General features: G+C 43.8%; 1 protein-coding gene across 1 annotated transcript; it reads right to left on the minus strand.

Annotated features, from left to right (window-relative positions):
• Positions 1-12,447: 12,447 nt before the first annotated feature.
• LOC125526817 (uncharacterized) lies at positions 12,448-24,515 on the minus strand. Its single transcript, XM_087545787.1, has 9 exons — positions 24,290-24,515; positions 23,961-24,189; positions 23,714-23,864; positions 23,415-23,621; positions 22,963-23,024; positions 13,910-13,961; positions 13,384-13,791; positions 13,151-13,285; positions 12,448-12,453 (listed from the first exon to the last, which is right to left on the minus strand). Exons 1-9 carry the CDS (start codon positions 24,498-24,500, stop codon positions 12,448-12,450), a joined length of 1,461 nt encoding a protein of 486 aa, XP_087401913.1. The 5' UTR covers positions 24,501-24,515.
• Between the last annotated feature and the right edge of the window lie 3,074 nt (positions 24,516-27,589).

Here is a 27,589-nt window from a genome sequence, read left to right on the forward strand (position 1 = left end):
CAGTATCTTATGGAAAGAATTTGGGAGATCCTGCAAGGATGGAAGATCAAGCTCCTCTCAAAGGCGGCAAAGGTAATCCTAATAAAAAAGCGATTCCCACGTACGCGATGGCCTATTTTGATCTTACAAAAAAATTATGTGATAGCATCAGCCAAATGGTCTGGTGGGCTGATACGTCCATTTTGCATCATGTTTTTATATCGATATTTATTGCATTATGGGCTGTTATTACACATATTTATTGCATTATGGGCTGTTTTGATCTCACAATACTTATGTCTTTTCTCTCATATTTTACAAGGTTTACATGAAGAGAGAGAATGCCGGCAGCTGGAATGCTGAGCTGGAAAAGGAGCAAATATTAGAGATCTATTCTGCACAAATATTAGAGACTTATTCTGGGTTGAACATTTGTTAAAGTTCACAAACATTTTTCATAATCATGAATATTTTTATTTCCCAAATATTTTTTTTCAAAATCATGAACATATTCTGAATATGCAAATGTTTTTTTTACTTCATGAACATTTATGATTTCCCAACCATTATTTTCCAAATTATGAATATTTGTGACTTCGAAAATTTTTTATGACTTTCAGACATTTGTTTTTAAAAATTAGTTATTTTTTGAATTTTGGGACTCTTTTCATATCCTTAATTATTTTTAAAAATTAAACAGTAAAGAAAGAATAATAAGAAAAAGATGAACCAACAAAACACGGGGCTGTACTGCCCCCGTACATGGGTTGTCCCGCCACCGCACATGTGTCGGCCCAAATGGGCTCGCGGGGGGAGGTGGTTGCGCTCGTGGTGCCTTTTCCAGCATGTTATGTGCCAAATTTTTTTGAGCTCTCCCTGCGGTCCACCCTTCTTTCTGTAGCTGACAAAAAAAATCAGGTTTTAGAAAACATTGGATTTGGGGCTTCCAAGCTATGTGGGGCAGTCCAAGGAAAAAATGCTTCCAGTATCTTATGGAAAGAATTTGGGAGATCCTGCAAGGATGGAAGATCAAGCTCCTCTCAAAGGCGGCAAAGGTAATCCTAATAAAAAAGCGATTCCCACGTACGCGATGGCCTATTTTGATCTTACAAAAAAATTATGTGATAGCATCAGCCAAATGGTCTGGTGGGCTGATACGTCCATTTTGCATCATGTTTTTATATCGATATTTATTGCATTATGGGCTGTTATTACACATATTTATTGCATTATGGGCTGTTTTGATCTCACAATACTTATGTCTTTTCTCTCATATTTTACAAGGTTTACATGAAGAGAGAGAATGCCGGCAGCTGGAATGCTGAGCTGGAAAAGGAGCAAATATTAGAGATCTATTCTGCACAAATATTAGAGACTTATTCTGGGTTGAACATTTGTTAAAGTTCACAAACATTTTTCATAATCATGAATATTTTTATTTCCCAAATATTTTTTTTTCAAAATCATGAACATATTCTGAATATGCAAATGTTTTTTTTACTTCATGAACATTTATGATTTCCCAACCATTATTTTCCAAATTATGAATATTTTGTGACTTCGAAAATTTTTTATGACTTTCAGACATTTGTTTTTAAAAATTAGTTATTTTTTGAATTTTGGGACTCTTTTCATATCCTTAATTATTTTTAAAAATTAAACAGTAAAGAAAGAATAATAAGAAAAAGATGAACCAACAAAACACGGGGCTGTACTGCCCCCGTACATGGGTTGTCCCGCCACCGCACATGTGTCGGCCCAAATGGGCTCGCGGGGGGAGGTGGTTGCGCTCGTGGTGCCTTTTCCAGCATGTTATGTGCCAAATTTTTTTGAGCTCTCCCTGCGGTCCACCCTTCTTTCTGTAGCTGACAAAAAAAATCAGGTTTTAGAAAACATTGGATTTGGGGCTTCCAAGCTATGTGGGGCAGTCCAAGGAAAAAATGCTTCCAGTATCTTATGGAAAGAATTTGGGAGATCCTGCAAGGATGGAAGATCAAGCTCCTCTCAAAGGCGGCAAAGGTAATCCTAATAAAAAAGCGATTCCCACGTACGCGATGGCCTATTTTGATCTTACAAAAAAATTATGTGATAGCATCAGCCAAATGGTCTGGTGGGCTGATACGTCCATTTTGCATCATGTTTTTATATCGATATTTATTGCATTATGGGCTGTTATTACACATATTTATTGCATTATGGGCTGTTTTGATCTCACAATACTTATGTCTTTTCTCTCATATTTTACAAGGTTTACATGAAGAGAGAGAATGCCGGCAGCTGGAATGCTGAGCTGGAAAAGGAGCAAATATTAGAGATCTATTCTGCACAAATATTAGAGACTTATTCTGGGTTGAACATTTGTTAAAGTTCACAAACATTTTTCATAATCATGAATATTTTTATTTCCCAAATATTTTTTTTCAAAATCATGAACATATTCTGAATATGCAAATGTTTTTTTTACTTCATGAACATTTATGATTTCCCAACCATTATTTTCCAAATTATGAATATTTGTGACTTCGAAAATTTTTTATGACTTTCAGACATTTGTTTTTAAAAATTAGTTATTTTTTGAATTTTGGGACTCTTTTCATATCCTTAATTATTTTTAAAAATTAAACAGTAAAGAAAGAATAATAAGAAAAAGATGAACCAACAAAACACGGGGCTGTACTGCCCCCGTACATGGGTTGTCCCGCCACCGCACATGTGTCGGCCCAAATGGGCTCGCGGGGGGAGGTGGTTGCGCTCGTGGTGCCTTTTCCAGCATGTTATGTGCCAAATTTTTTTGAGCTCTCCCTGCGGTCCACCCTTCTTTCTGTAGCTGACAAAAAAAATCAGGTTTTAGAAAACATTGGATTTGGGGCTTCCAAGCTATGTGGGGCAGTCCAAGGAAAAAATGCTTCCAGTATCTTATGGAAAGAATTTGGGAGATCCTGCAAGGATGGAAGATCAAGCTCCTCTTAAAGGCGGCAAAGGTAATCCTAATAAAAAAGCGATTCCCACGTACGCGATGGCCTATTTTGATCTTACAAAAAAATTATGTGATAGCATCAGCCAAATGGTCTGGTGGGCTGATACGTCCATTTTGCATCATGTTTTTATATCGATATTTATTGCATTATGGGCTGTTATTACACATATTTATTGCATTATGGGCTGTTTTGATCTCACAATACTTATGTCTTTTCTCTCATATTTTACAAGGTTTACATGAAGAGAGAGAATGCCGGCAGCTGGAATGCTGAGCTGGAAAAGGAGCAAATATTAGAGATCTATTCTGCACAAATATTAGAGACTTATTCTGGGTTGAACATTTGTTAAAGTTCACAAACATTTTTCATAATCATGAATATTTTTATTTCCCAAATATTTTTTTTCAAAATCATGAACATATTCTGAATATGCAAATGTTTTTTTTACTTCATGAACATTTATGATTTCCCAACCATTATTTTCCAAATTATGAATATTTTGTGACTTCGAAATTTTTTTATGACTTTCAGACATTTGTTTTTAAAAATTAGTTATTTTTTGAATTTTGGGACTCTTTTCATATCCTTAATTATTTTTAAAAATTAAACAGTAAAGAAAGAATAATAAGAAAAAGATGAACCAACAAAACACGGGGCTGTACTGCCCCCGTACATGGGTTGTCCCGCCACCGCACATGTGTCGGCCCAAATGGGCTCGCGGGGGGAGGTGGTTGCGCTCGTGGTGCCTTTTCCAGCATGTTATGTGCCAAATTTTTTTGAGCTCTCCCTGCGGTCCACCCTTCTTTCTGTAGCTGACAAAAAAAATCAGGTTTTAGAAAACATTGGATTTGGGGCTTCCAAGCTATGTGGGGCAGTCCAAGGAAAAAATGCTTCCAGTATCTTATGGAAAGAATTTGGGAGATCCTGCAAGGATGGAAGATCAAGCTCCTCTCAAAGGCGGTAAAGGTAATCCTAATAAAAAAGCGATTCCCACGTACGCGATGGCCTATTTTGATCTTACAAAAAAATTATGTGATAGCATCAGCCAAATGGTCTGGTGGGCTGATACGTCCATTTTGCATCATGTTTTTATATCGATATTTATTGCATTATGGGCTGTTATTACACATATTTATTGCATTATGGGCTGTTTTGATCTCACAATACTTATGTCTTTTCTCTCATATTTTACAAGGTTTACATGAAGAGAGAGAATGCCGGCAGCTGGAATGCTGAGCTGGAAAAGGAGCAAATATTAGAGATCTATTCTGCACAAATATTAGAGACTTATTCTGGGTTGAACATTTGTTAAAGTTCACAAACATTTTTCATAATCATGAATATTTTTATTTCCCAAATATTTTTTTTTCAAAATCATGAACATATTCTGAATATGCAAATGTTTTTTTTACTTCATGAACATTTATGATTTCCCAACCATTATTTTCCAAATTATGAATATTTTGTGACTTCGAAAATTTTTTATGACTTTCAGACATTTGTTTTTAAAAATTAGTTATTTTTTGAATTTTGGGACTCTTTTCATATCCTTAATTATTTTTAAAAATTAAACAGTAAAGAAAGAATAATAAGAAAAAGATGAACCAACAAAACACGGGGCTGTACTGCCCCCGTACATGGGTTGTCCCGCCACCGCACATGTGTCGGCCCAAATGGGCTCGCGGGGGGAGGTGGTTGCGCTCGTGGTGCCTTTTCCAGCATGTTATGTGCCAAATTTTTTTGAGCTCTCCCTGCGGTCCACCCTTCTTTCTGTAGCTGACAAAAAAATCAGGTTTTAGAAAACATTGGATTTGGGGCTTCCAAGCTATGTGGGGCAGTCCAAGGAAAAAATGCTTCCAGTATCTTATGGAAAGAATTTGGGAGATCCTGCAAGGATGGAAGATCAAGCTCCTCTCAAAGGCGGCAAAGGTAATCCTAATAAAAAAGCGATTCCCACGTATGCGATGGCCTATTTTGATCTTACAAAAAAATTATGTGATAGCATCAGCCAAATGGTCTGGTGGGCTGATACGTCCATTTTGCATCATGTTTTTATATCGATATTTATTGCATTATGGGCTGTTATTACACATATTTATTGCATTATGGGCTGTTTTGATCTCACAATACTTATGTCTTTTCTCTCATATTTTACAAGGTTTACATGAAGAGAGAGAATGCCGGCAGCTGGAATGCTGAGCTGGAAAAGGAGCAAATATTAGAGATCTATTCTGCACAAATATTAGAGACTTATTCTGGGTTGAACATTTGTTAAAGTTCACAAACATTTTTCATAATCATGAATATTTTTATTTCCCAAATATTTTTTTTCAAAATCATGAACATATTCTGAATATGCAAATGTTTTTTTACTTCATGAACATTTATGATTTCCCAACCATTATTTTCCAAATTATGAATATTTTGTGACTTCGAAAATTTTTTATGACTTTCAGACATTTGTTTTTAAAAATTAGTTATTTTTTGAATTTTGGGACTCTTTTCATATCCTTAATTATTTTTAAAAATTAAACAGTAAAGAAAGAATAATAAGAAAAAGATGAACCAACAAAACACGGGGCTGTACTGCCCCCGTACATGGGTTGTCCCGCCACCGCACATGTGTCGGCCCAAATGGGCTCGCGGGGGGAGGTGGTTGCGCTCGTGGTGCCTTTTCCAGCATGTTATGTGCCAAATTTTTTTGAGCTCTCCCTGCGGTCCACCCTTCTTTCTGTAGCTGACAAAAAAAATCAGGTTTTAGAAAACATTGGATTTGGGGCTTCCAAGCTATGTGGGGCAGTCCAAGGAAAAAATGCTTCCAGTATCTTATGGAAAGAATTTGGGAGATCCTGCAAGGATGGAAGATCAAGCTCCTCTCAAAGGCGGCAAAGGTAATCCTAATAAAAAAGCGATTCCCACGTACGCGATGGCCTATTTTGATCTTACAAAAAAATTATGTGATAGCATCAGCCAAATGGTCTGGTGGGCTGATACGTCCATTTTGCATCATGTTTTTATATCGATATTTATTGCATTATGGGCTGTTATTACACATATTTATTGCATTATGGGCTGTTTTGATCTCACAATACTTATGTCTTTTCTCTCATATTTTACAAGGTTTACATGAAGAGAGAGAATGCCGGCAGCTGGAATGCTGAGCTGGAAAAGGAGCAAATATTAGAGATCTATTCTGCACAAATATTAGAGACTTATTCTGGGTTGAACATTTGTTAAAGTTCACAAACATTTTTCATAATCATGAATATTTTTATTTCCCAAATATTTTTTTTCAAAATCATGAACATATTCTGAATATGCAAATGTTTTTTTTACTTCATGAACATTTATGATTTCCCAACCATTATTTTCCAAATTATGAATATTTTGTGACTTCGAAAAAATTTTATGACTTTCAGACATTTGTTTTTCAAAATTAGTTATTTTTTGAATTTTGGGACTCTTTTTATATCCTTAATTATTTTTAAAAATTAAACAGTAAAGAAAGAATAATAAGAAAAAGATGAACCAACAAAACACGGGGCTGTACTGCCCCCGTACATGGGTTGTCCCGCCGCCGAACATGTGTCGGCCGAAATGAGCTCTCCCAGCGACCCACCCTTCTTTCTGTAGCTGAAAACCAAGTTCTAAAAAACGTTGGATGACAATAGCATTAGAAAAGCCATATCATTTTCTTTCCATTTTCTAAGCCAACGTTTTCTAAAGCCTGTTTCGAAGTTTTCACCGTGAAAATGCAATTTTTTTTAATGTTTTGAAGTATTCAACACACAATAAAAAAAACTTTAGGCATTGTACATCAAGTGTCACTTAGCTTTAAGAAGAATTTTGTACCATTAAAAAAAAGCATGTGAAATTTAAAAATGTTCACACGTGTAAAAAAATGTGGTAACATTTATGGAAATCCTATGCAGAGCAAAAATGATCACTTAATTCTTAAGAAAGATTCATACTATTCAAAAATATTTATGTTAAATGGTTTTTTTAAATGTCACAATTTTCAAACAAATGTTTTCTGACATTAAAAAATATTTATCCAATGTAATTTTTTTCAAATAGTTAAAGATTTTTTTTTGTATCATACAAAATAAGTTTCAACGTGTACTCAAAAAATCTTTAACTCATATTCAATAAATTTAGAAAAGTATTTGAAATAATGTAATCATTGATTTCAGAATGTTAGACGTATATATAAAATATGTTACATGTATACAGTAAATGTAAGGTGTATATGAAAAATTCAAACATCAGCATACTATTTGTAAAAATCATTAATCATGTATTTGAAAATGCTAAGCATGTATAAAAATTGCGGCTAATGTATATAACAAATGTAAAATTCGTATGAAAAACTTAGACATATATGTTTAAAAATAAGAAAACCAATGAGAATGTAAGAAAGAAAAAAGCGCAACGAAGCCCAAAAAAACCTGCTGGAAAACAGTAAAAGCCATTAAGGAAAGACATAAAAGAAACGTGTGTCCAGCAGCAAGGCGATACAAACAAGGCGCCTCTTTCTTACGATAAAAAAAAAGGCGCCTCTTTCTCTGTCCAATCCAAAGCCTCAGACTGTCGCCTCCGTCGCTTGGCCACCTTGTTTGCTCCGCCGTCGCCTCTGATCTCGCGAGATTGCCAGAGGCCGACCACAGCATGGAGACTGCCGGAGCCGCCGATGCATGCTTCCGTCTCTCCGCGCGGGTACGCTTTTTCCCTGGTTGTGCGATAGTCTGCCAGATCTGTGATCTGTGTACTGATTTTGCCCCCTTCCTAAGGCCTTGCTTGGTAGAGGGGGGATTTAGCCCGGGGTGGGGATCTCAGAGGATTTCGTGAATCTTTTTTCCCACCCAATCCCCCCAAATCCGCTTGAATACCCACAAATCCCTCTGCTTTAGGATTTCTTTCTTTATAATATGCTCCAATGCATGTCCTAAAGGGTGCTTGTTTCTAGGAACTTATTGGTCTAGGGACTTAAATAAGTCCCTATAAGTCTTATCTAAATCAAACATGAGGGACTTATAGGGACTTAAAGTGGGCATTTGGGACTTATGAAATAAGACTTTTAAGGAGGGACTTATAGGGATTTATAGTTGTAATATGGTCTTATAGAGACTTATAAGTCCCGGGAACCAAACAGGTAGGGACTTTTTAGGGACTTAGGACTTATAAGTTGGGACTAAAAAAATCCTAGGACTTATGAACCAAACAGGGCCCTAGTTACAACCATGGACTAAAGGTTGTATTTGCTTTGTACTCCCTCCGTAAACTAATATAAGAGCGTTTAGAACACTATTTTAGTGATCTAAACGCTCTTATATTAGTTTACAGAGGGAGTACTATCTTAGTTTGAGTCTCCCATGGCTAATCTGGATCATGTATGTACTTCATACAAGACAAGTTGAGAAAATACAACTCGTCCTTCGTCTCCGACCGTCTCAATACCCCCTCCGACATCAACGGTGTCCTCGCCGCATTCCTGTGGGGGCAGTGCCTAGCCGACGCGACGCTAGGCGGTAACAACCCGATGGTGATAAAGGACGTGGTGATGCCCAACAAGCTGGACAAACAATACTACAAGAACGTGATGTCGCACACGGTGCTCTTCACCTCTGACGCGGCCCTCATTACGTCTGCGGACACGGCGAGAATGGTGGTGGAGAACGCCAAAATCCTAACATAACACTAAAATCCTAGAAGCTAGCTTGCATAGGCCGAGAATATATATGTTGACATAATTTTTTTTGACTTCCATAGTTAGATCGTATTCATATGATGCCAGGATTAATTACTATTTGTAATAGAAGATCATTTATACCGTGTTAGTCACTTAGATGCAAGAAATGAACATGTTCAAGATGATTAACATGGCAAGCATAGGTATCGCGTGAAAGTACACATTATGTAGTACAAAACTCATGTAGGATACAAAGGAATAAGAGCCATAGGTCAATGGCTATCATCATGCCAAGTTTGTAAGTTGTAACAAATTCTGTCAGTTATATTATGATGCACTTTTGCAACCGAGTTTTCATCAAGCAAATTAATACCAACATAGATGAAAATGCCTGTCGTTGCCACAGAACGATAGCGGTGCTAGCTTAGTGATGCCAACCCGAGCAACTTAGGCTTGAAACCGAGGCAATTGTTTGGCATCCATCAAGCAACATCAGCCGAGGGGATCAGTGAGAATGCAAAACTGAATGGAAACAATGTTTCTCCTAAAATATTGTTGCACCAAGCCCGTTCACTCCTGGAGGAGTACCGCCCCCTTCCGTTGACCTTAAATAATGCTCTGCTTTCACCCCATTCACTCCTAAATGGGCCAACCCAAAGCAGCTACAACGAGGCAACAAGGGTACATACTAGAAGGGTTGGGCGCGCTTTGCTGCGCCGTTGATGTTGTTCGGTTTCTTCAAAAAAAAATCCCTCCATATCAAAATATAAGGTGTATTACTGTTTTTGAAAGTTGGAACCTTTTATGTTTAATCAAATTTGTAGAGAAGTATACCAAAATCCATAATATCAAATCGGTATTTTTAAATTCATCATGAAATGAATTTCCATACTTCTTTTTAATATTGTGGATGTCGATATTTTTTCTCTGAACTTGGTCAAAGTTAAAGAAATTTGACTTTCAACAAAACTATACCCCATATATTTTGGAACATATGTAATGATCAGTTTGGTGGGTGGGGGAGATGATAGAGTGTGTTTTATTTTTATTTATAATGCAGTGATTTTGTGGGCATCTCATGCTGTGATTCCGTGTTATCCGCTAGCCAACCTTTACTTATGAGAGAAAATTTCCGTGTCGATGGCCGCATGTACTACTATATTGGTGCTATAATATCATGTGATGACGCTGATTTTTTTTTTTGGCAGGTGATGGGAGGGTGCGTGAGATTGATATGTTTTTATAGGCCGATTGCTACTGATTGATTTGAAAATTTGTTGGCCCCGTCAAAATCGTAAACCAAATCCAAAATTAAATACCTCAATTGAATGGAAGAGCTTCAAAATTAGGGAACATAATGAATAAAAGAATTAAATGGGAGAGCTTAGAAAGTGTTGAACCGATTAAAATCGGTTGACCCAAGGCTAAACTGAATACCTCAATTAATTGTGAGCCCTTAAAAATTAGAAAGCATGGTGTATAGTATAAAAGAATTGAATGAGATATCCTTGAGAAATTGTTGACCCGGTCAAAATCGGGTTACCCAATTCTTATTGGAGACCTCAATTGAATGTGGGCTCTTTAAAACTAGGAAGTTTAGTGTTATAGAGGATTCCATGCGTTATGCAGGGTGTAGGATCCGTAGATAAGCGCAAAGTTCATAATAAATTAAAAATCAGAAACACGTGAAGAATGTGAAAAGTTCATAGCAAATTTAAAATCAGAAACTCATAAGAAATGAAAATTTTGTGGGAACCCATGTTTCACAGATCGGAAGATACTCCAATGTACACAACGAAATTATGCACTTCTATAGAACACATAAATGTTGCTAATCACATAACTGAATAACCCCACTAAGAACAATCTCTGCAGCAACTTTGCATTGGATAACTCAAACACGCAATTCATGCTCCGTTGTTCAAGCTTTATTTTGCTCCATTCCTCAATTACCTTGCAGGAGGTAGGGCGTCCATGGAAAGTTCATCGATTCCCATGATTACAATGCCGTAGGTATGTGCAATGGCGAGGCTACATACATATGATACTCTGGTCAGAAGTTTCAACTGTGGAATAATATTCTGAAGAAAACTCCCAAGCTGAATTACAAAACCATCCTACTTTGTGATCCCACACTTTAGTGGTTGTTTGGATTACTGATATATGGAATAATTTTTAGCAAAATCTGCTAAAGAGGATTTTTAGGAAACAAGTTTTAAGTTGTGGCTTTGTTAAAACTGGTTTATGGAATACTTTATTTGGCTTAATAACTTCAAATAGGAGACATGTGTATTAGATGAAGTTTCATATCGGGCGCAAGAACACAACCGAGCTCTGATGCTGCCACTAATTGGGGTGATCGTCACACTCGAGGAAGAGCCCAAGCTGCCTTTAAGAACCACCCAGTGTATCTTCTCGCTAGGCATCACCGTCCTCTTTGTCTCCAGCACGTCCCGACGGGACTTCACCCCGGAGCTCGTCTCCTTCTGCCTTCTTTCCAAAGATTCCTTACCATGGGAGATCAGTTCGTGTGCACTTTGCTCGAGCTGTATTGTTGATGCTCTCATTTGAATACGAGCTGCTACATTCACTGCTGGAATTTGAATGAGAACCGCCGCTGCTGCAATCACATGCGGAGTTTGAATTGGAATCACTTCTGCTTGAGATAGGGCTGTTGATGATGATTGCATCTTCATCAAGATTCTTCACCGGTGAGGCTTTGCTGCATATGTAAATGTACCCGTCCTCCTCTTCCATGAGCGTCAGTGCCGATGTGATCGCCAAAGGGCAGAAGCCGCCGGCTATGTTAACATCTTCCTCCTGTTTCGTCATCCTCTTGGGCATGTGGCAGCGACCATGGGCAAGGGCTGGCAGTGGCAGACTGCTTTGATGGTGGAACGGCGGTGGCGATGACGACAAACAAGCGCCAACACAGCTGGCAAAGTCTTTCAAGGCTGACACTACATGCCGCGGTGGTGGCACCACCACCACCATAGCAAGAGCCTCGCATATCCCAGATTGGCTTTGGGGAAACGACGATGCAGTTGGCTCACCGAGTGAGTTTTCATAAAATGACAATTAATCATTTCTCAAAACACAAATTACAGGTGTAGGCGATACCATGTTTGGTAATCCAGGGATTGGTTATGGTATCCAAACAGAGTTTACGTTAAATCGATGCGAGATCAACTTTTCATAAACAGGTTTAACTGAAATCACAGTATCTAAACAACAGACATGCATGTAGGTTCAATGAAGTTTTCCATTTTAGGGAGACCTATAAGTGAAAACACAATTTAAACCTACAACTAATTATAATAAGAATCTGAGCACCTATGCATTGGGGACTTTAGTTGCTATTATGCCATTTCATGCACTTAGCACCTTACCTAAACACATTTGCATTGGAGGAGGCCTAATTTACAAACCGTTAACAATTTTTGGAAGCATGCACCTTAGTTACTTGATCTCATTTCCCAAGATTCTAATACCAATGAAAGAGCAGTGCTTCCGTACCCCATTCCGTCATTCTTAAATGTGTGCAAGCAACAAGCAGTCGTTGACTATGCTTTTCTTTGCTCAAAGGGCTGGTTGAGCTTGGATGTTGGCAGATTTGGCTAGGAATGCTAGGATTCTTCGTGCGGACGAGATGGCTTCAGTTTGTTAGCACGTTATCTACTGATGAAAAGATGATGTGCGGGGGTAAAATACAAGAGTTGTATGAAATTCTTCTGTTACCTTTTTGTGGCCTTGATGTATGCAAGACATAAAACATCGCGAAGATCGAAATGAACCGTTCTCTCACACCTGCAAAATTATGAATCCTACTGTTAATTTCCAAAATTCTTAGAGGAGGAAAATGGTGTAGCCATGCTCTTGGCCCTCTGGTTTGTAATACAAGGACTTGAACTGGAAAGCAAGCCTGTAAATTTTTATTTTAATTTTGAAGTTAGCAAGCTTGTAGTTGGAGCGTTATTTTTGGGTCGTCTGCTTTATCCCGGATGGATTCTGACCCAAAAACATTCTCGTGTTACTATGTGATTGTTGTTCAAAGAAGATCCAACATGGACATTTTTTTTATTATAATGACCATCACATGTGTTCCTTTAGTGGGACCCTGAAAATTAGAAAAGAACTATGGCCCTGGGGAGTAGTACGAGGCCACAGTGTATAGTAGCGGCTGCCGGAGCGTTATACCTGTAGGTTGTGGAGTCGTGGAGAGAAACACCGTAGGTCTCTGATGCAGTAACCAACACTGCCGGACGATCTGGGTGGCAATCGACCACACCAACTTGACAGGGTGTTGATTTGAGATACGTTAATCCGAATGTACGTGGCCCATTGATTTCACAGATACACGTCTGTGTCCGCAAATCCCAGATCTGCGGCATGTGAGACGTTAATTTGAGATGTGAGTCATGCATGCATGCAACCACGCAGTACAACATCTGATATCATTTGTTTGTTTGCTGAATTAAGAAGATGATCTTTCTAGAAGCCATACCTGTGCCGTCCCATTGTATGATCCTGTAACCATGTAGTGCTGCTGATCGCCACCCGTGGGATAGTAATCAACAGACCACTGCATATCTTCGCAGTCGAGGCTGGTGACATGGATGGGAGAAAAGATTGTCCAGATCTGTGGACGAGAAATAAATAAATCATACCAGATGGACAAACAATATTTATTTGTAGCACAAGTTTATACGAGTATTAAAAGAAGGAATATTAATTAACCTTCATTGTGCGGTCAAAGGAGACGCTGGCAAAAGTGTTGGCATCATGCGGATTAAACTTGACTTGGTTCACCCAGCTTGAGTGGCCCGTGAATGTCCGAATGCACACCCAGCCCTTCTCATAGTCCCACAGCTTGATCAGTTTGTCCTTAGATGCCGACAGCACAAATGGTTGGGTCGGGTGAACGGCGAATGATGTGACATCATCGCCGTGAGCTTTGAATTCCTTGACTCTCTTCATTGTCATAAATTCATACACGTGGATGTACCCGGTGTCATCACCCACCACGAACAATTGCTCCGTTGACTTCACGATAAACCTAACAGTGGAAACAACCACAAAAGTGAAGACAAAGGTTCTTATGGCATGAGCAAACCCAGGGTAGAATTCACGCTCCATCATTTTTGTCTGCATGGCACAAAAGATATGGATACAATTGGAAATCAGTGTGTAATATACAATGTGAGGGCCCAGCCCATCATTGCATCCCAACAAGAATACGGCTGCATCCTACGTACATACGTACCTGGGTCTTGTAGTTCCAAATGACAAGTCGACTCATATAGCCTGCCAAAATCCTACGTGTGACACGAAAAAACATAGCAGGCATAGAAAATAATTATTAAAACTAGTCATCAACCTGTGCACATGCACGAGATAGCTTAATACTATTTTTTATTTACAAATATATTTTTTATGGGAAAAATCCATCAATCTTGAAGCAAAAGAAAATTGTATCCGTTTGGGCCGGATTACATAGTTTACATGCAAAATGTATATATACATATTTTTTGAGCTGCACTATAATCGATTGTATGGTTTTGAATCTATCTACATATCTATTAATTATATACTAAATTATACTTCCTCCATCCCATAATATAAGAGTGTTTTTAACACTAAAACACTCTTATATTGCGGGATGGAGGGAATACTATTTTAAGCCGTCAACCTAAAATCTAATGAGCTAGTGTTAGCTCCAGACCAACACGTTGTTTTTATCAAACTACATATATGCTCACACACAACTGATTGTACACGATAAGAATGATACTCTTCCACACATGATGAGCTCTTCCCCACCAGATATATCATTTAGGAAGGATTTGATTAGCCTCCGCGTTGTGTCATGACAACATTTTATATCCGGTTTGGATTCGATTAACTTGACACAAGGGCGGGATGTGTTTCGCTGGAATCTTACTACATCTGAGTCCATTGCAGTTCTCTATGTTCCGTGCACTCCCTCAAACAGAGATTCCAATGGACAATAATAAACAAATCTGAAAATCGAATATGCCACTAAAAGTTCAGATTTTCATGTGGTATCTTCGGTGAGGAGTTGTGCTAACTAAAGACAACCTCGCTTGACGCAATTAGAAAGAAAACAAGAAGTGTAGTTTTTGTACTCGTAACGAGACAATCGAACAACTCTTCTTTCAATGCAAGTTTGCGCGTTTTACATGATTAGGCATTCAAATAGCGTCAAATTTGTATCCATCAACATGTTTTGCCAATATATATGGCCACTGGATTGATGGAATACCAAATATGTTTAGCACAGTAATATGGGTGGGAGCGACTATGGTAGATTTGGCTATGTAAAAATGATTGTGTTTTTAATGGCAAAATCAATTCTCCTATGGAGGTTATTTACCATTGTACGTACTGACTTCATACGTGGTCTACTCTGCACTGAACTGAGTACCAATCACTGTTCAGGGCGGTGTGTATGCGGTTGGAGATGGTACCCGAGGAGGTTTTTACCCAACATGGGTGACAGCATAATCTCTGAATCGGACCACCTTCTTCGTTGACATAGGCATATTTTCGGTCTCATATGGCTTTTTGCCACTTTGTTGTTTTATATTCTTCGTTAGACTATTCGTTTGATGGTTGTGTTCATCTCAGCTATGCAGAGGCGTGTGTCGATCTTTGTGCTTTGTATCTGCTCGATGCTATATTTTGAGTTAACAAAAGCGCCTTTATCAAAAAATGTTCACGTGAGTCGTGACCAAGATCAAGGTCGAGCGTACAGGTAATGGGATGATGCATTTAGCTGTATATTGTTAGGCCAAACTTGTGATTCCATCGTTTTCCAGAAAATTTACATGATATGCGGCGCTCTCTATGCACAACAGTTGAAATCGCCCTCGCCGGTAGCCCGACCTTGGTGTCGGCGCCTTGGAGGCCTCGTGGCCCATTGGGAAAACTTTGTGGAGGAGGAGGAGGGCTGCATTAGCAACCTTGGTGACTTCATCGCCACTGCGGCGGTGACGCCCAAGGTCGCGCATTGTTGCAGTGGCCAGGTGCGCTGGCTCAAAGTTAGCAGCCCGGGGCTTGTCTCCCCACCATCGAGTTGTCTTTGTCTTGGGTGCATGGGCGTTCCCCGCCGGGGTTGTTCGCTGCGAAGGTAGAGCATGGTGTCGCAGCCAGTTGAAGTATGGCAACGTGAGGCACGCGGTCCATCTGCTGTGTTGCTCTCGAGTGCGACCGTCGTTTGGCGCTTCCCTGGTGTGCGCAGGGCCGTCACCGCCGACCCTCTTGCGGATGGGGCAAGGGTTCCACCGCGAAACCGTCCCCACTCCCCTTGAGATGGACCGGTACCAAGGCCTAGGTTGGCCCAGCTCTCTCCTTGCCCACTGCCCCAGCCAAGATGTCTGGGGTACTCCATTCAGCGAAATCACCAATTAAGAGGTACCCCTTGCAAAGATTATCCCAGACTCCTTTGGTGGTGAAAAATGATGCAGCGCAGGTGGACCAGTTGTCACCACTAGAGAGTATTGGTCTATTTTTTTTACACCCCTGCATGAGGAATGTGAGCTTGGTTGTGTGTTTCTTTCTAGACCCGTTTAAAAAAGGACAACGCTAACGCCCACACGTGTGGTGGGAGCCAAACCCGCCCACACGCCCTATAGCACATAGACTACGTCATGTCACCACATGCATGCACGTGAAAATCTTTTTGGATTTTCTGTTTTTAAAATTTTTTATCTCTTAAATGAAAAATCCGATTGAAGATCCGTTTTCACCATTTAATCCCTCACGACGAGATCTTCGAAACTAGATCTTATATCAATATATTTCGACGAATTTTTTTAGTTAAAAGTTGCTGTGTCTATTGCACATGAATTGCCATGATGTTTATACTGAAGTTGCCATGATATATTTCAGCTATTTTCTTCTACATTTAAAAGTAAATTTTGACATATTATAAAATGAGGAATTAAGAAACTAGACTTGCCATGCACCATAAATTAAAATTGCCATGATACATGCACTTAAAATTGCCATGGTTCATACAAAAAAATATTTTCATGGTCAAAATACTGGAATTGCCATCATAAAAAAACTAAAATTGCCATGATCTACAAACTAAAATTACCACATGGCAACTTTAGTTTAAACACTATTGCAACTACAGTGTAAACATCATGGCAACTTTTGGGCAAATTTTTTTTTCGTCGAAACATATCAACATGGGGTCTAGTTTTGAAGATCTCGTCGAGACGGATTTAATGGTGAAAATGGATTTTTAATTCGCTTTTATAATTAAGAGATAAAACATTTTTAAGCCGAAAACCAAAAAGATTTCTGCTGATGTCATCTGTTCATACGTAGCAAAATGAGTGGTGATGGAGACGTGTGAGCGATGTGCAAACACCCACACGTGTGGGCGTTAGTTTTTCCGTTAAAAAAACAAATATCTCATGAACCGCCGGTACAAATTACAAACCGTTTTCACCATTGTATTCATCGTGTAGATATTTTCAGGTTTAATCTCATATTCATAGGTCTTAACGAACTTATTTTCGAGCGAAATTTATGCTCCCAACTAGTATTAACCTATGCTCCTAACTTGTGCATCAGAACAAGCTCCCAACTAGTATTAACATGTGCGTTGCTAACCACACCAATCTATGCTCCCAATATGAACTAATCCGTACTGTCACCTAGTACTAACTCGTGCTCCCACCTAGTTCTAACCTATGCTTCGAACGTGCAGCACAACTGTGCTCCCACCCAATATGAACTAACCCGTGCTCCCACCTATTACTAACTCATGCTTCCACCTAATACTAACCCTTGCGTTGAATGTGAAGCAAAAACTATGCTCCTGCATGATCCACACTTGTGCTCCCACCTGGAGCACATATGTTCTGCTATGTGAAGCACCTATGCTCCACCAAAAAAACAGAAACAAAACAAATATGAAAATAAATAAATCAAAAAACGAGAAAAACCTGGAAGATAAAAAAATAGAAAACACAGAAAAAATTCCTATGGGAGAAGCGTCCAATTGATGACACGTCCTATGCTAGGGGAAAGTGCCCCCTGCAGGTGGCACACGTGGATAAGTTGCTCCCTTGATTCAGTTCGGCATGTCCCAGTTAAAGTGAGCGGCATTGCGGGAATGGATCTATGTTGTTTTGCACACTCATGGACCCCTGAGGCTGCCATCCGATGGCTTTGGATCCAAAAGGGACCGGCCAACCTGGCTCTAAGGTTTGTGCATCTTGCGTGGTGATGAGACGCTTCTCTGACCTCTCCTGATCCTTCCGCTGCCTCCCCTCTCCCAACCTCTCTTCTCTCATTTCAAAGTAAATTACAGAAAACCATCACATTTGGGGCTAGGATATCAAGGAACCTCCGTATTTGGCAAAAATATTTGTAGTGAGTTGGTCAAGCAGATATCTGACAAGGATCAATGGTCCAGACATGAAGAGGTAAGATGGATAGATTTGATATACTTTACGACGGCAACAATGTATACATGCACGTAAGTTAAAAATGTTGAAATGAAATATTGAGGATATGCAATGATGATACTGTTTGTATGTGAGGCTATGGTATGCAATGTATTTGTGTATGGGATGATATGCAATGTTGATACTGTTTTGTATGTGATGCTATGAAATGCAATGTTGATGATGTAATGTATCTTTGTATGAGGCGGTGTAGTCTGGGCAGCACTGCTAGAACAGTGTGCTAGCATTGCAACCCCTGCTACCAAAGGCACCACAAGTCATCATATGCCGACCAAAGTGAATGGTCGATCACTACTGGTCTATCCCATGTCGCCCCATCAATAGTCACCACTAACCAGTTGGCCAACCAGTGATGACTAGTAATCACATGTCAGCTGATCGGTCAGTGCTAAGGTAGTCATCACTGACGGGTCGCCAACTGGCCACTAATGATGGTTTTTGGCCGGTTAATGCTGACAACCTTGTAGTAGCATGGGTCCTTCATTCAAGAGCCTCGCGCCATCCAGGAGCACACATATGCCTTATATAAGGCATTGTTTGAGGCCGCTCGGAGTAGGGGGGGGGTGCCCTTGCCCTAATTTCTTGCCCATGGAGTCGAGGGTCTTGATTGCCGGAGAATGAGACCCTCACCCTTCTTTTCCATTAGTAAGAAATTGAGGCGGCCTCGGGGGACATGCAAACAAGCTCAACCCTGGGTCTTGATGGCCTCCCACTGATATTTTTCACCAAGTTCTCGAGCACCACCAAGGAAGTGGTGGTTCGGATGTTTTGGGACTTTTTTATCGGGACCCTTAACATGCCATGAATTAATTTCAGGGTCGTCCCCTTATCCCCAATGTTCTTGGGGCCAACGACATTAGGCAATTTAGTCCTATTACTATGATCATCGTCCTTCAGTGCATATTTGGAAGGAGTGCGCAATGCACCTGGTTCCAATTGCTGATAGGTTCATCCACTCCTAGCTAGATGGGGTGCTCGTGCTTTGAGGTTCTCCGTGAAGTTAAGTTGAAGCGCTAGAGGGGGGTCTTCCTTAAACTTGACTTCTAGAAAGCATATGACCACTTGGAGTGCTCGTTCCTTCATCGGGTCCTAGAGCGGAGGGGCTTTGATGACCATGGGATGACCTGGGTGATGCAACTTGTGTAGCATGCCCATCAATACCAATGGTGTGCCAGGACCTTACTTCAAGTCCACCCATAGTGTGTGCCAATGGGACCTTCTCTCTTCGCTCCTATTTAACGTCATCGCCGATGTCGTTGCATATATTCTGGATAAGCCCAGAGAGGCTGGCCACATCCATGGGGTTGTGTTCCACTTGATCGCTATAGGCGGTCTCACCCACCTCTAGTATGTGGATGACACGATGTTCATGGTGGAGGGATCCGACCATGGTGGAGCCGGTCTCTTACTTTGTTTTGAGGTGATGTCTGGTTTGAAGACTAAATTTCCCAAGAGCGAGGTCGTGCTTTTGGGTTACTCACCAGACGAGTAGCAACGCATTGCAAATAACCCGAATTGTCGCCCCACGCCTTCCCCATTACCTACCTGGGTTTTCCAATTACTGACTAGCGGATCCTAATCTAGGACTGAGGCCTACTAGTGGAGTGGTTTTGGTCCCGTGTGGAGCCCTCCCGGGGCAAGTTCATGTCCAAAGTTGCTAAAAAGATCCAAATTAATACTCTACCCTACCCATGTTCCTATGGGCTTGTACCTTCTCCTCCATGGGATCCACACATAGATGGACAAGGAGGTTTATCGCTTCCTCTGGCAAGGACCAGATGAGAAGCATAAGTACCACATGGTTAAATGGGCGCAGGTTTGCCATCCCATAGATCAAGGTGGTGTAGGGATTATTGCGTCCCGGGACATCAATGTGCTCTATTCCTGAAATTGATCTGGTGGATTCTTCAGGTGAGGGGGGGGGGGCGGCTTTGGCTTGATCTGATCAAAGTAATACTTTTATGACCACCCTCTTCTCGCATGCTCTCGAAAGGATGGTTCCATGTTCTAGCGGTCGATGCAAACTAGTAATCACCTCATTCCGGAGGGGTCCCTAGTCTAGCCGCATGCCACGCTGTAGGATTCTTTCTAATCCCTCTTTGCCATTTGTAACGAGTCTGCCGCTAAAGTTGCCGTGGTCTGTCGTAATGCCACTAGAATTTCTCGTTTCACTGGCCATTCAGTGCTAAGGAGACAACTGAGTGGTAGGCTCTGGTCATGATGGGTGGGGGTTGGCTTTCCCCAGGCTCGCGAAACTCAGTGTCCTGGGAGTGCTCGCCATCGGGAGTGTTCAACTCTAGGTTTATTTAACACTCCCTAGTGGCTAGGCATGGCCCCAGTTTGGTTGCTGAGCTTTGGGCCATGCGCGTCCCGCTCAAGATTCGGATCTTCCTGTGGCAGCTCACCCATGGCTGCTTCCCGTCGGGTTCTCTAAAGTGCTGAAGAGGAATGGCCCTGAAGATGGCCTTTTCCCTCTGCGCGGGGTGGGCGAGGATTTTTCTTATATTTTCTTCTTGTGCATGGAGGCTAAATTCCATTGGGGTTGCCTTCGCGAGGCCTTGGGGTGCCATTGGTGCCCGGCAGGTTTGCATGACCTTGTGGCAATTATTGAGTCTCTCACCGGTTGGAGGAGAGGCCTCCTCTTGTTCTCCTTTGCACCCATGGCTTGGGCCCTTTGGACATGCCGAAATAAGCTTGTGGTTGTTCATGAACCGCTGCAACATGCGACTGATCTCATTTGCGTTTATTGCTTTTATGCAGCAGTGACGGCTTCCTGTGAGACTCCGGGAGTGAGACACCCTTGACTTGATGGTTCTCCGGTTTCAAGTGGTGGCGAGTCGTCTGGTTCCGACGAGCTAGCGCCGGTCGCCTCGCCTCTATTTACCTGTTTCCTGTTTTTGGGGGCTTGTTTGGTTGTGTATTTTATTTTTTCTAATGAAAAGGGGTTTCCCCACGCCCCATTTTATTAAAATGAGGCAAACCATACACACTAAACTGTTTCCAACGCTCAGGATCAACCAAAGTAGCTGAACCAAGACTACAAGTTCTGAGACAACAGAAGGATAGCCTACTACAACAGACTCTCTATTTACCTGTTTCTATGTACCTTGTTCTACGACAGACTTCCTTTACCTTTGTACTTCTTAAATGGATCTTTGGTTGGTTGCTTTATCTATAATGCAGGGCTAAGGCCTGGTTTCCGAAGTGATGAAAGTGCACGTCACTTTGTACCCACACCAAACAAACAATACCGAGTTTTGTGGACCCTCCCCTCCCCTCCCGCGTCGCTCCCGCGAGCGAACGCGCGCGCGGGGGGGGGGGGGGCGGGGGGGGGGGGGGGGCTCTCCCTAGTGCCGCCGCCGGGCCGTCCTCCCTCCCCTCACCGCCGCAGGCTCGCGCCGTCGGGCAAAGCCCGGTCGGCGGCGGTGGGGTTTCTCGCCCCCCCTTCGGAGACGGCCGGCGCGGGCCGTGAAGCTTCGAATGGTGGCGATGCATGGGCGCAGGGCGTGTCGGCGCGGCGTCGCGGACGTGTGGCCCAACGCGGTGGGCTGCGTGGTGGCGGTGCCCGTCGCGGCCGCGACGGCCCGATCTGGTCCGGTCCAGGCCTGATTCAGGCGGTGGTGGCGGCGGATGGCTCGGTGGCCGCCGGTGGCTTCTCCTCCCGCTCCTGGAGGTCTCCCTCCAGCCTTCATGGGTGGCTGGGGTGGCTGTTGCGCGGCTGCAGGGCGGGTGGCGGCGCGTTCGACTTGGATCTGGGGGGGGGGGGGATCCGGGTGGACGGCGCGGGTGGGGCCGCAGTCTGTTGTAGCCGTTGCTCCGGCCGTGGGCGGCGGCGCATGGAGGTCCGGCACATGGTGATGGCCTCCCGGGGGCACGGCAGCTACACGGTGGTTTGGCGGATCCGCCCGCGGCGACGGCCGGCTATCTCCGGCGTCGGTTCGTTTTCGTCCGGACCGCTTCGACCGTCGCTCCATCTCCTCGTCGTCCGGGCGTTACTTCGGTCCAAGGACTGGCCCTCTCCCAGCTACGGTCCTTCGCTCGTCTCGTGCCCAACAGTAGGATGGAGCTTGTCTCGTGCCCGGCAGCAGGATGGAGCTCGTCTCGCGCCCGGCAGTAGGACAAAGCTCGTCTCACACTCGGGGCTGCAGGATGGGCGATGGAGGCCAGTTTTGGCCAGCCTATTGGGCCTCAGCGCTGGGGTCGTCCAGGGGTGTGAAAGGCGGGGCCTTTCCGCTCGTCTCTTCGGTTGGGGTAGCGGCGGGTCTCGGTTCAGGTGGTGCCTAGGTCTTGGATGCCGGGGCGGCGGCCCCGGTGGTGGTAGCGTGGTGCTTTTGGGCAGAGGCTACGGCTTGGTGCTGCCGGGTGGCCATGGCCGTGCGGGCGGCTTGGTAGCCGGGGTGCGGCGTTCGGTGGCGGTGAGGGGTGGCCGAGGTGAAAACCTGTTCTTTCTGCGGACAGACCGGCCGCGGCGAAACTCGTTCCCTTCTTGAAGGCGTTGTCGCGGCTCTCATCGCCCATCGTGGGCTCTAGGGGAAACTCTGATCCTTGGATCGGGCGGTGACAGCGCTCCGGTGTCGTGTCCTTGCTGAAGGCGCCGCCTTGGAGTCCTCGGATCGTCGTATGCGGCTTCATCTCTTCGTAGTTAGGGGTGGTGTTGCTGCGCTCAGCGCCTGTGTATCATGCCTTGGGTGTGTGCGTTGTTGTGGTGGCGTGCGTCTGTATCGGGACGTTGGTGATCTTTGATTTATATATAAAGCGGGGCGGAAGCCTTTTTAGGTAACAAACAATACGGCTAGAAGTTTGAACTCACCAAGGCTCTGTAGGGTGCACATCCATTGACCTTAATATACGGTCACCATCACGAAGTATGACCTGAAGTAAGCATGGTTGATCAAAACATGTGCCGTCCCAGGCCCAAAACAGAAGGTGAAATATACGGGGAAAAAAAATCAGAGAATATCCTGGCGTCTACTTGATCACGTTCAAATCCATCAAGATCAACAACAAACCTCAGATGTCTTCGTCTCACCCGTTGTTGCACAGACAGCGCTTAGGGGATGAACATCTTTCAAGCCAGTGTCCTTTACCATGAAAGTGCTCATCTACAGTATCAGGGTGCACCATCCAACCCGTCAAACTTAAGAATATTAATATCCATTGGAATACTATTTTCAGGTCGGAAGCATCAGCAATATATATATGTTCAAGCTTGGCACTTGTTTTTGTAGGATGGGAAAACAAGAAAAACGACTACAATCATACCTGGTCAATTAATGCCCCATGATAGTTTTCTGGTGTCTCTGTATCAGTTAGCATATTAACGATGTCCCCTATGGTTGGCCTTTTCTGTCGATCATCCTCCACACAGCTCAAAGCAATGACGATGCATCTATTTACTTGTTCAGAATACGACTCCAACAAATCACCTGATGCCTCTGATTGTAGCCTAGTCATCCAATTCCCATGTACCTGGATAATGATAGCACAAAGAATGGTCGGTAAAAGAAAACAGAATAGCAGAATGACAATGTACATCCGATATCAATAAATACGATCCTTACAATCTCAGTGAATTGCTCAGAGGTCATTTCAGCACTTCTGCAGTGGCCTTTGGAACCTGCAATTATCTTTATAACTACAACTCCCAGGCTGAATATATCCAGTTTATTTGAGATTATGCCATGATCTATAAACTCCGGTGGTAAGTACCCACTGCAAGCACGACACAACGCGTACTGTTACTGACTGACGAAAATAGGAATTCTGTACTGAGAGAAATTAAACATTTCACATGTAGAATAAGCTTACCGTGTTCCTATAGGACTATCAGTGCTATAGGATTTATCTTCCATGAAGAATCTGGATAATCCGAAATCAGCAATTTTCGGGATCATCTTCTTATCCAGCAATATGTTTGCCGGTTTTAGATCCAAATGAAAAATGGGAGTCTTCAGTTCCTCGTGAAGGTACTTCAAACCATTGCAAATACCCTTAATTATAGCGTAGCGATTGCGCCAACCACGTCCCTTAAATTCGTCTAAAATAAGTAAAAAAATATTAGAATTCTTGAAACATATATACAGAAAATGAAAGGTTGACATTCTACGTATACAAGTGAAGCATCATTATACATTTACCAGAAAGACAGTCGCTAAGGCTTCCATTTTCCATATACTCAAAGCAAAGCGCTCTCTTAGTCACATTAGCAAGAACCTTAGGTTTGTTGTACGGCAAGTATTCTCGGCGGGTTTCATGGCAATAACCAACTAACTCCACGATGTTCTGGTGTTGCAAATTTACAAGATTGTAAAATTCCTTATCAAATTGCACATCGTCATGCCCTGGCATGTCATGAAGAATCTTTACAGCAATTTTTTGCCCATCTTCCCGTGCCCCCTATTGGAAAAATATATATGGTTCAGTTTTCTGTTTATAGGGATATATGTGGCATCTATAAAGAAGAAAATATTATACTCAGGTATTCTTCCTGGAATATGCAAAGATTTCTGGAAAGTTATATGCATGTTGTTGCTCAACAAGATTGCTAGAAAACGAATATGAGAAAATGGTGCCCTTGATGATGCATGCGCCTAAATCCCACCACAATAGATGAAATAAACAATGCAAACGAATGATGAATTTATTTTACCATTTCTGAAATTGTCAATGGTTAATCACACCAGGTAAACTTTTCCGTAAGAACCGCTGCCAAGCACCCGGCCTTGAGAGAAATTATCTGTCATAATCTCCAGTGAATGGAGTGGCACACGGCTTGGCCCATCAGCCATGCTATTGGTTCACCTGGATGTAAACGCAGAAGACGCAGGAGCATGTTTACACATACAGATATAATAAACGTGAGCACAGATTTTATGAGCAATCTAACTTGTCGGCTCTTTCTTGGTTCTCCGACGGTAATCCAATCGAGCTTTGCACAACGCAGATCTACAATCGAGCTTTGCACAAAGCAATTACAGCACGACTGCCATACACACACAACAGATCGGCGAGGATAAGTAGTAGAGTCAACGGAGAGCACTAACCTGCAGCTGGAGGGGAGGACTTGCAGCGGGGAAATACGAGCGCTCAACAATACGGAAGTGGAAGGAATCCAAGGAAGGAAGGAAGGAAGGAAGAAGGAGGAGCAAAATGCAAGTGGAAGGAGGGAAGGAAGGAAGGAAGGAAGGGAAACGAGGCCTCTTCTCCGATCCATATCTGTATATCTGTATAATTTGCAAGTGTGGACGAACATGCGATGCGTGTGTTGACTCGTGCGGTAGGTAGGACTCCGCGGTTCATGCTCGGACAAAACACATTGAAGTTGACTATCACTTTGTGCGGGAACCTGTTGCACAGAAGCTACTCCATATCAAGTTCATCTACCGGATCCAGCTGGGGGCCAACGCGGCTGTGCTCTCCATGCCTTCCGGAGCGCTCACCCAAGCGATTCTGCAAGCGGAGCTGCCACACCTCTTCGAGGGCGAATGGGACTGGCAGATCTCACCTATGGAGGGCGGGGCGTTCTCGGTGGTCTTCCCTGATCCGGTGATGCTCCGGATGGCAACAAGGAGCGGCAAGTTGTTCCTCTCCCTCAACAACCTCATGGTGGACATCCGCGGCGCGGTCCTCGACGCCCCCAAGGGAATGGCGATGCCAGAGGTGTGGGTCAAATTGGGAGGAATCCCACCCAAGCAGCGGCGCTCCGACCTGCTCATGGCGGCCACCACCATGCTCGGCCGTCCCCTGCTGATAGATGAGGAGTCTCTCATTCGTCCGGGGCCAGTCCGTATGCGTTTCGCTTGCCGCAATCCCCGCAAACTGAGCGGAGTGGTCCAGATCTGGTTCAATGGCGAGGGTTTCAACATCACCATCGAGCCCGAGCTTCCCCCGGAGCAAATCGCGGCGCCCGCCTTGCCCTCTCCAAATCCTCCTTCTCCAAATGACAAAGGCATGGATGGGGCAGGGCGTGACGGCAACCTGGGCGGCGACAAGGAGGCGGATGCAAGCATGGAGGATGATTCCATCTATACGGCGGCATGGGAGAAGCTGGGCATTAACGACAAGGGCGGGGCGACGAACCGGGCGCCGTTTCCTTCGACGGAGCTGCCGCTGGCAGGGGGGTCCATGGAGTTGGACCTCTCCATCCCCAACCAGTATGGCTCAAACCTGGGCTCGGTCACGTCCCCCCCGGTGCGGTCGGTGGCGGAGCCTGGTGCGGGCCAGATGGAGGAACCGCTGGGGGAGGCGCGCACTCCTATCGCGGTGTCCATGGAGACGCTGCCGCTCGCCTCGCGCTCTCCATCTCAAGGTGGCCGCAGCTCCAACAAGCTCGGTGCGGTGAAACAGCTCAAGAAGGTGGCCGTGCGCAAGGTTAGCGCGGAGGCCGAACGTACGGCGGAGCTCCAGGGCGCGCCGGCGACTCCCCGGCAGGCGGTGATGGCGCTGGCTGTTCCCACCTCCGCTCCGATCGCGCTGGAGGCGGCCAAGACGGTGTCTGTCCCGAAGGCCAAGCGTTCCAAGGTCATCGTGGATGGGCAGGTGGCCCCTGTTCGGGTTAGCGCGCGGGCCAAGGGCGCCAAAGAGCACATGCCTTCGCTCCAACGCGCCCAACTCCTCCAAGCACAGAAGAATCTGGAAACCTCAGGTAATCCATTGCCCCGCTTTTCGATTTTGGATTCCTTCTCGGACGAGCACCTAGGCGAGGTGTTGGTGGAAAGTGGGGTTGAACCGATGGGGGAGGGCGGGGTTAGCGAGTTAATCTCGCTGGTGCGCGCTAAAGAGCTGGCTCAGGCGGCTCTTGCAGCGGCGGCTGCTCAACACGCGGAGCGTCTGGCTGTCGAGGATGAGCCCTCGACGTCGCTAAGACTCCGGCCCGAAGGGGAGACAGCAACAGGGGTTGCTGCTCCTCCCTCGCCTCGCTGCGGCAAGGTGAGGCGCGTGGCCAAGGCGATCACCTCTAGGGGTGTGCGCCTGCGAAACCGCGTCATATAGATGCGGATGCTCATTTGGAACATCCGTGGCTTCGGCCACTCGGGGCGGCGCACCCAACTTAGAGACTACATCAGGAAAGAAGGGATAGATATAGTAGGGCTCCAGGAAACCATTAAAGCCGATTTTCGTCACCAAGATATCGTAGCCACAGACCCTTTGGAGCGTTTCATTTGGCAGCACAGCTCGGCCATTGGGCATTCGGGTGGCATGCTGCTAGGCTTTTGCAGTGCCATCTATGAGGTGCTGTCCTGGGAGGTAGGCACCTTTTTTATTGCAGCCAATATTCGCGTGAGAGCTTCGCTACGCGAGCTCGTGATCCTGCAAGTCTATGGACTAGCAGATCACTCACGTTCGGCAGAGTTTCTGGGAGAACTCGAAGCCAAGGTGCTGGCAATCGCCGCATCCTGAGTCCCGCTTCTAGTGGGTGGAGATTTTAATCTCATCCG

The sequence above is a fragment of the Triticum urartu genome, chromosome 3A (assembly GCF_056163025.1).
Source record: "Triticum urartu cultivar PI428250 chromosome 3A, HENAU_Tu73, whole genome shotgun sequence".
Taxonomy (NCBI): Eukaryota; Viridiplantae; Streptophyta; class Magnoliopsida; order Poales; family Poaceae; genus Triticum; species Triticum urartu.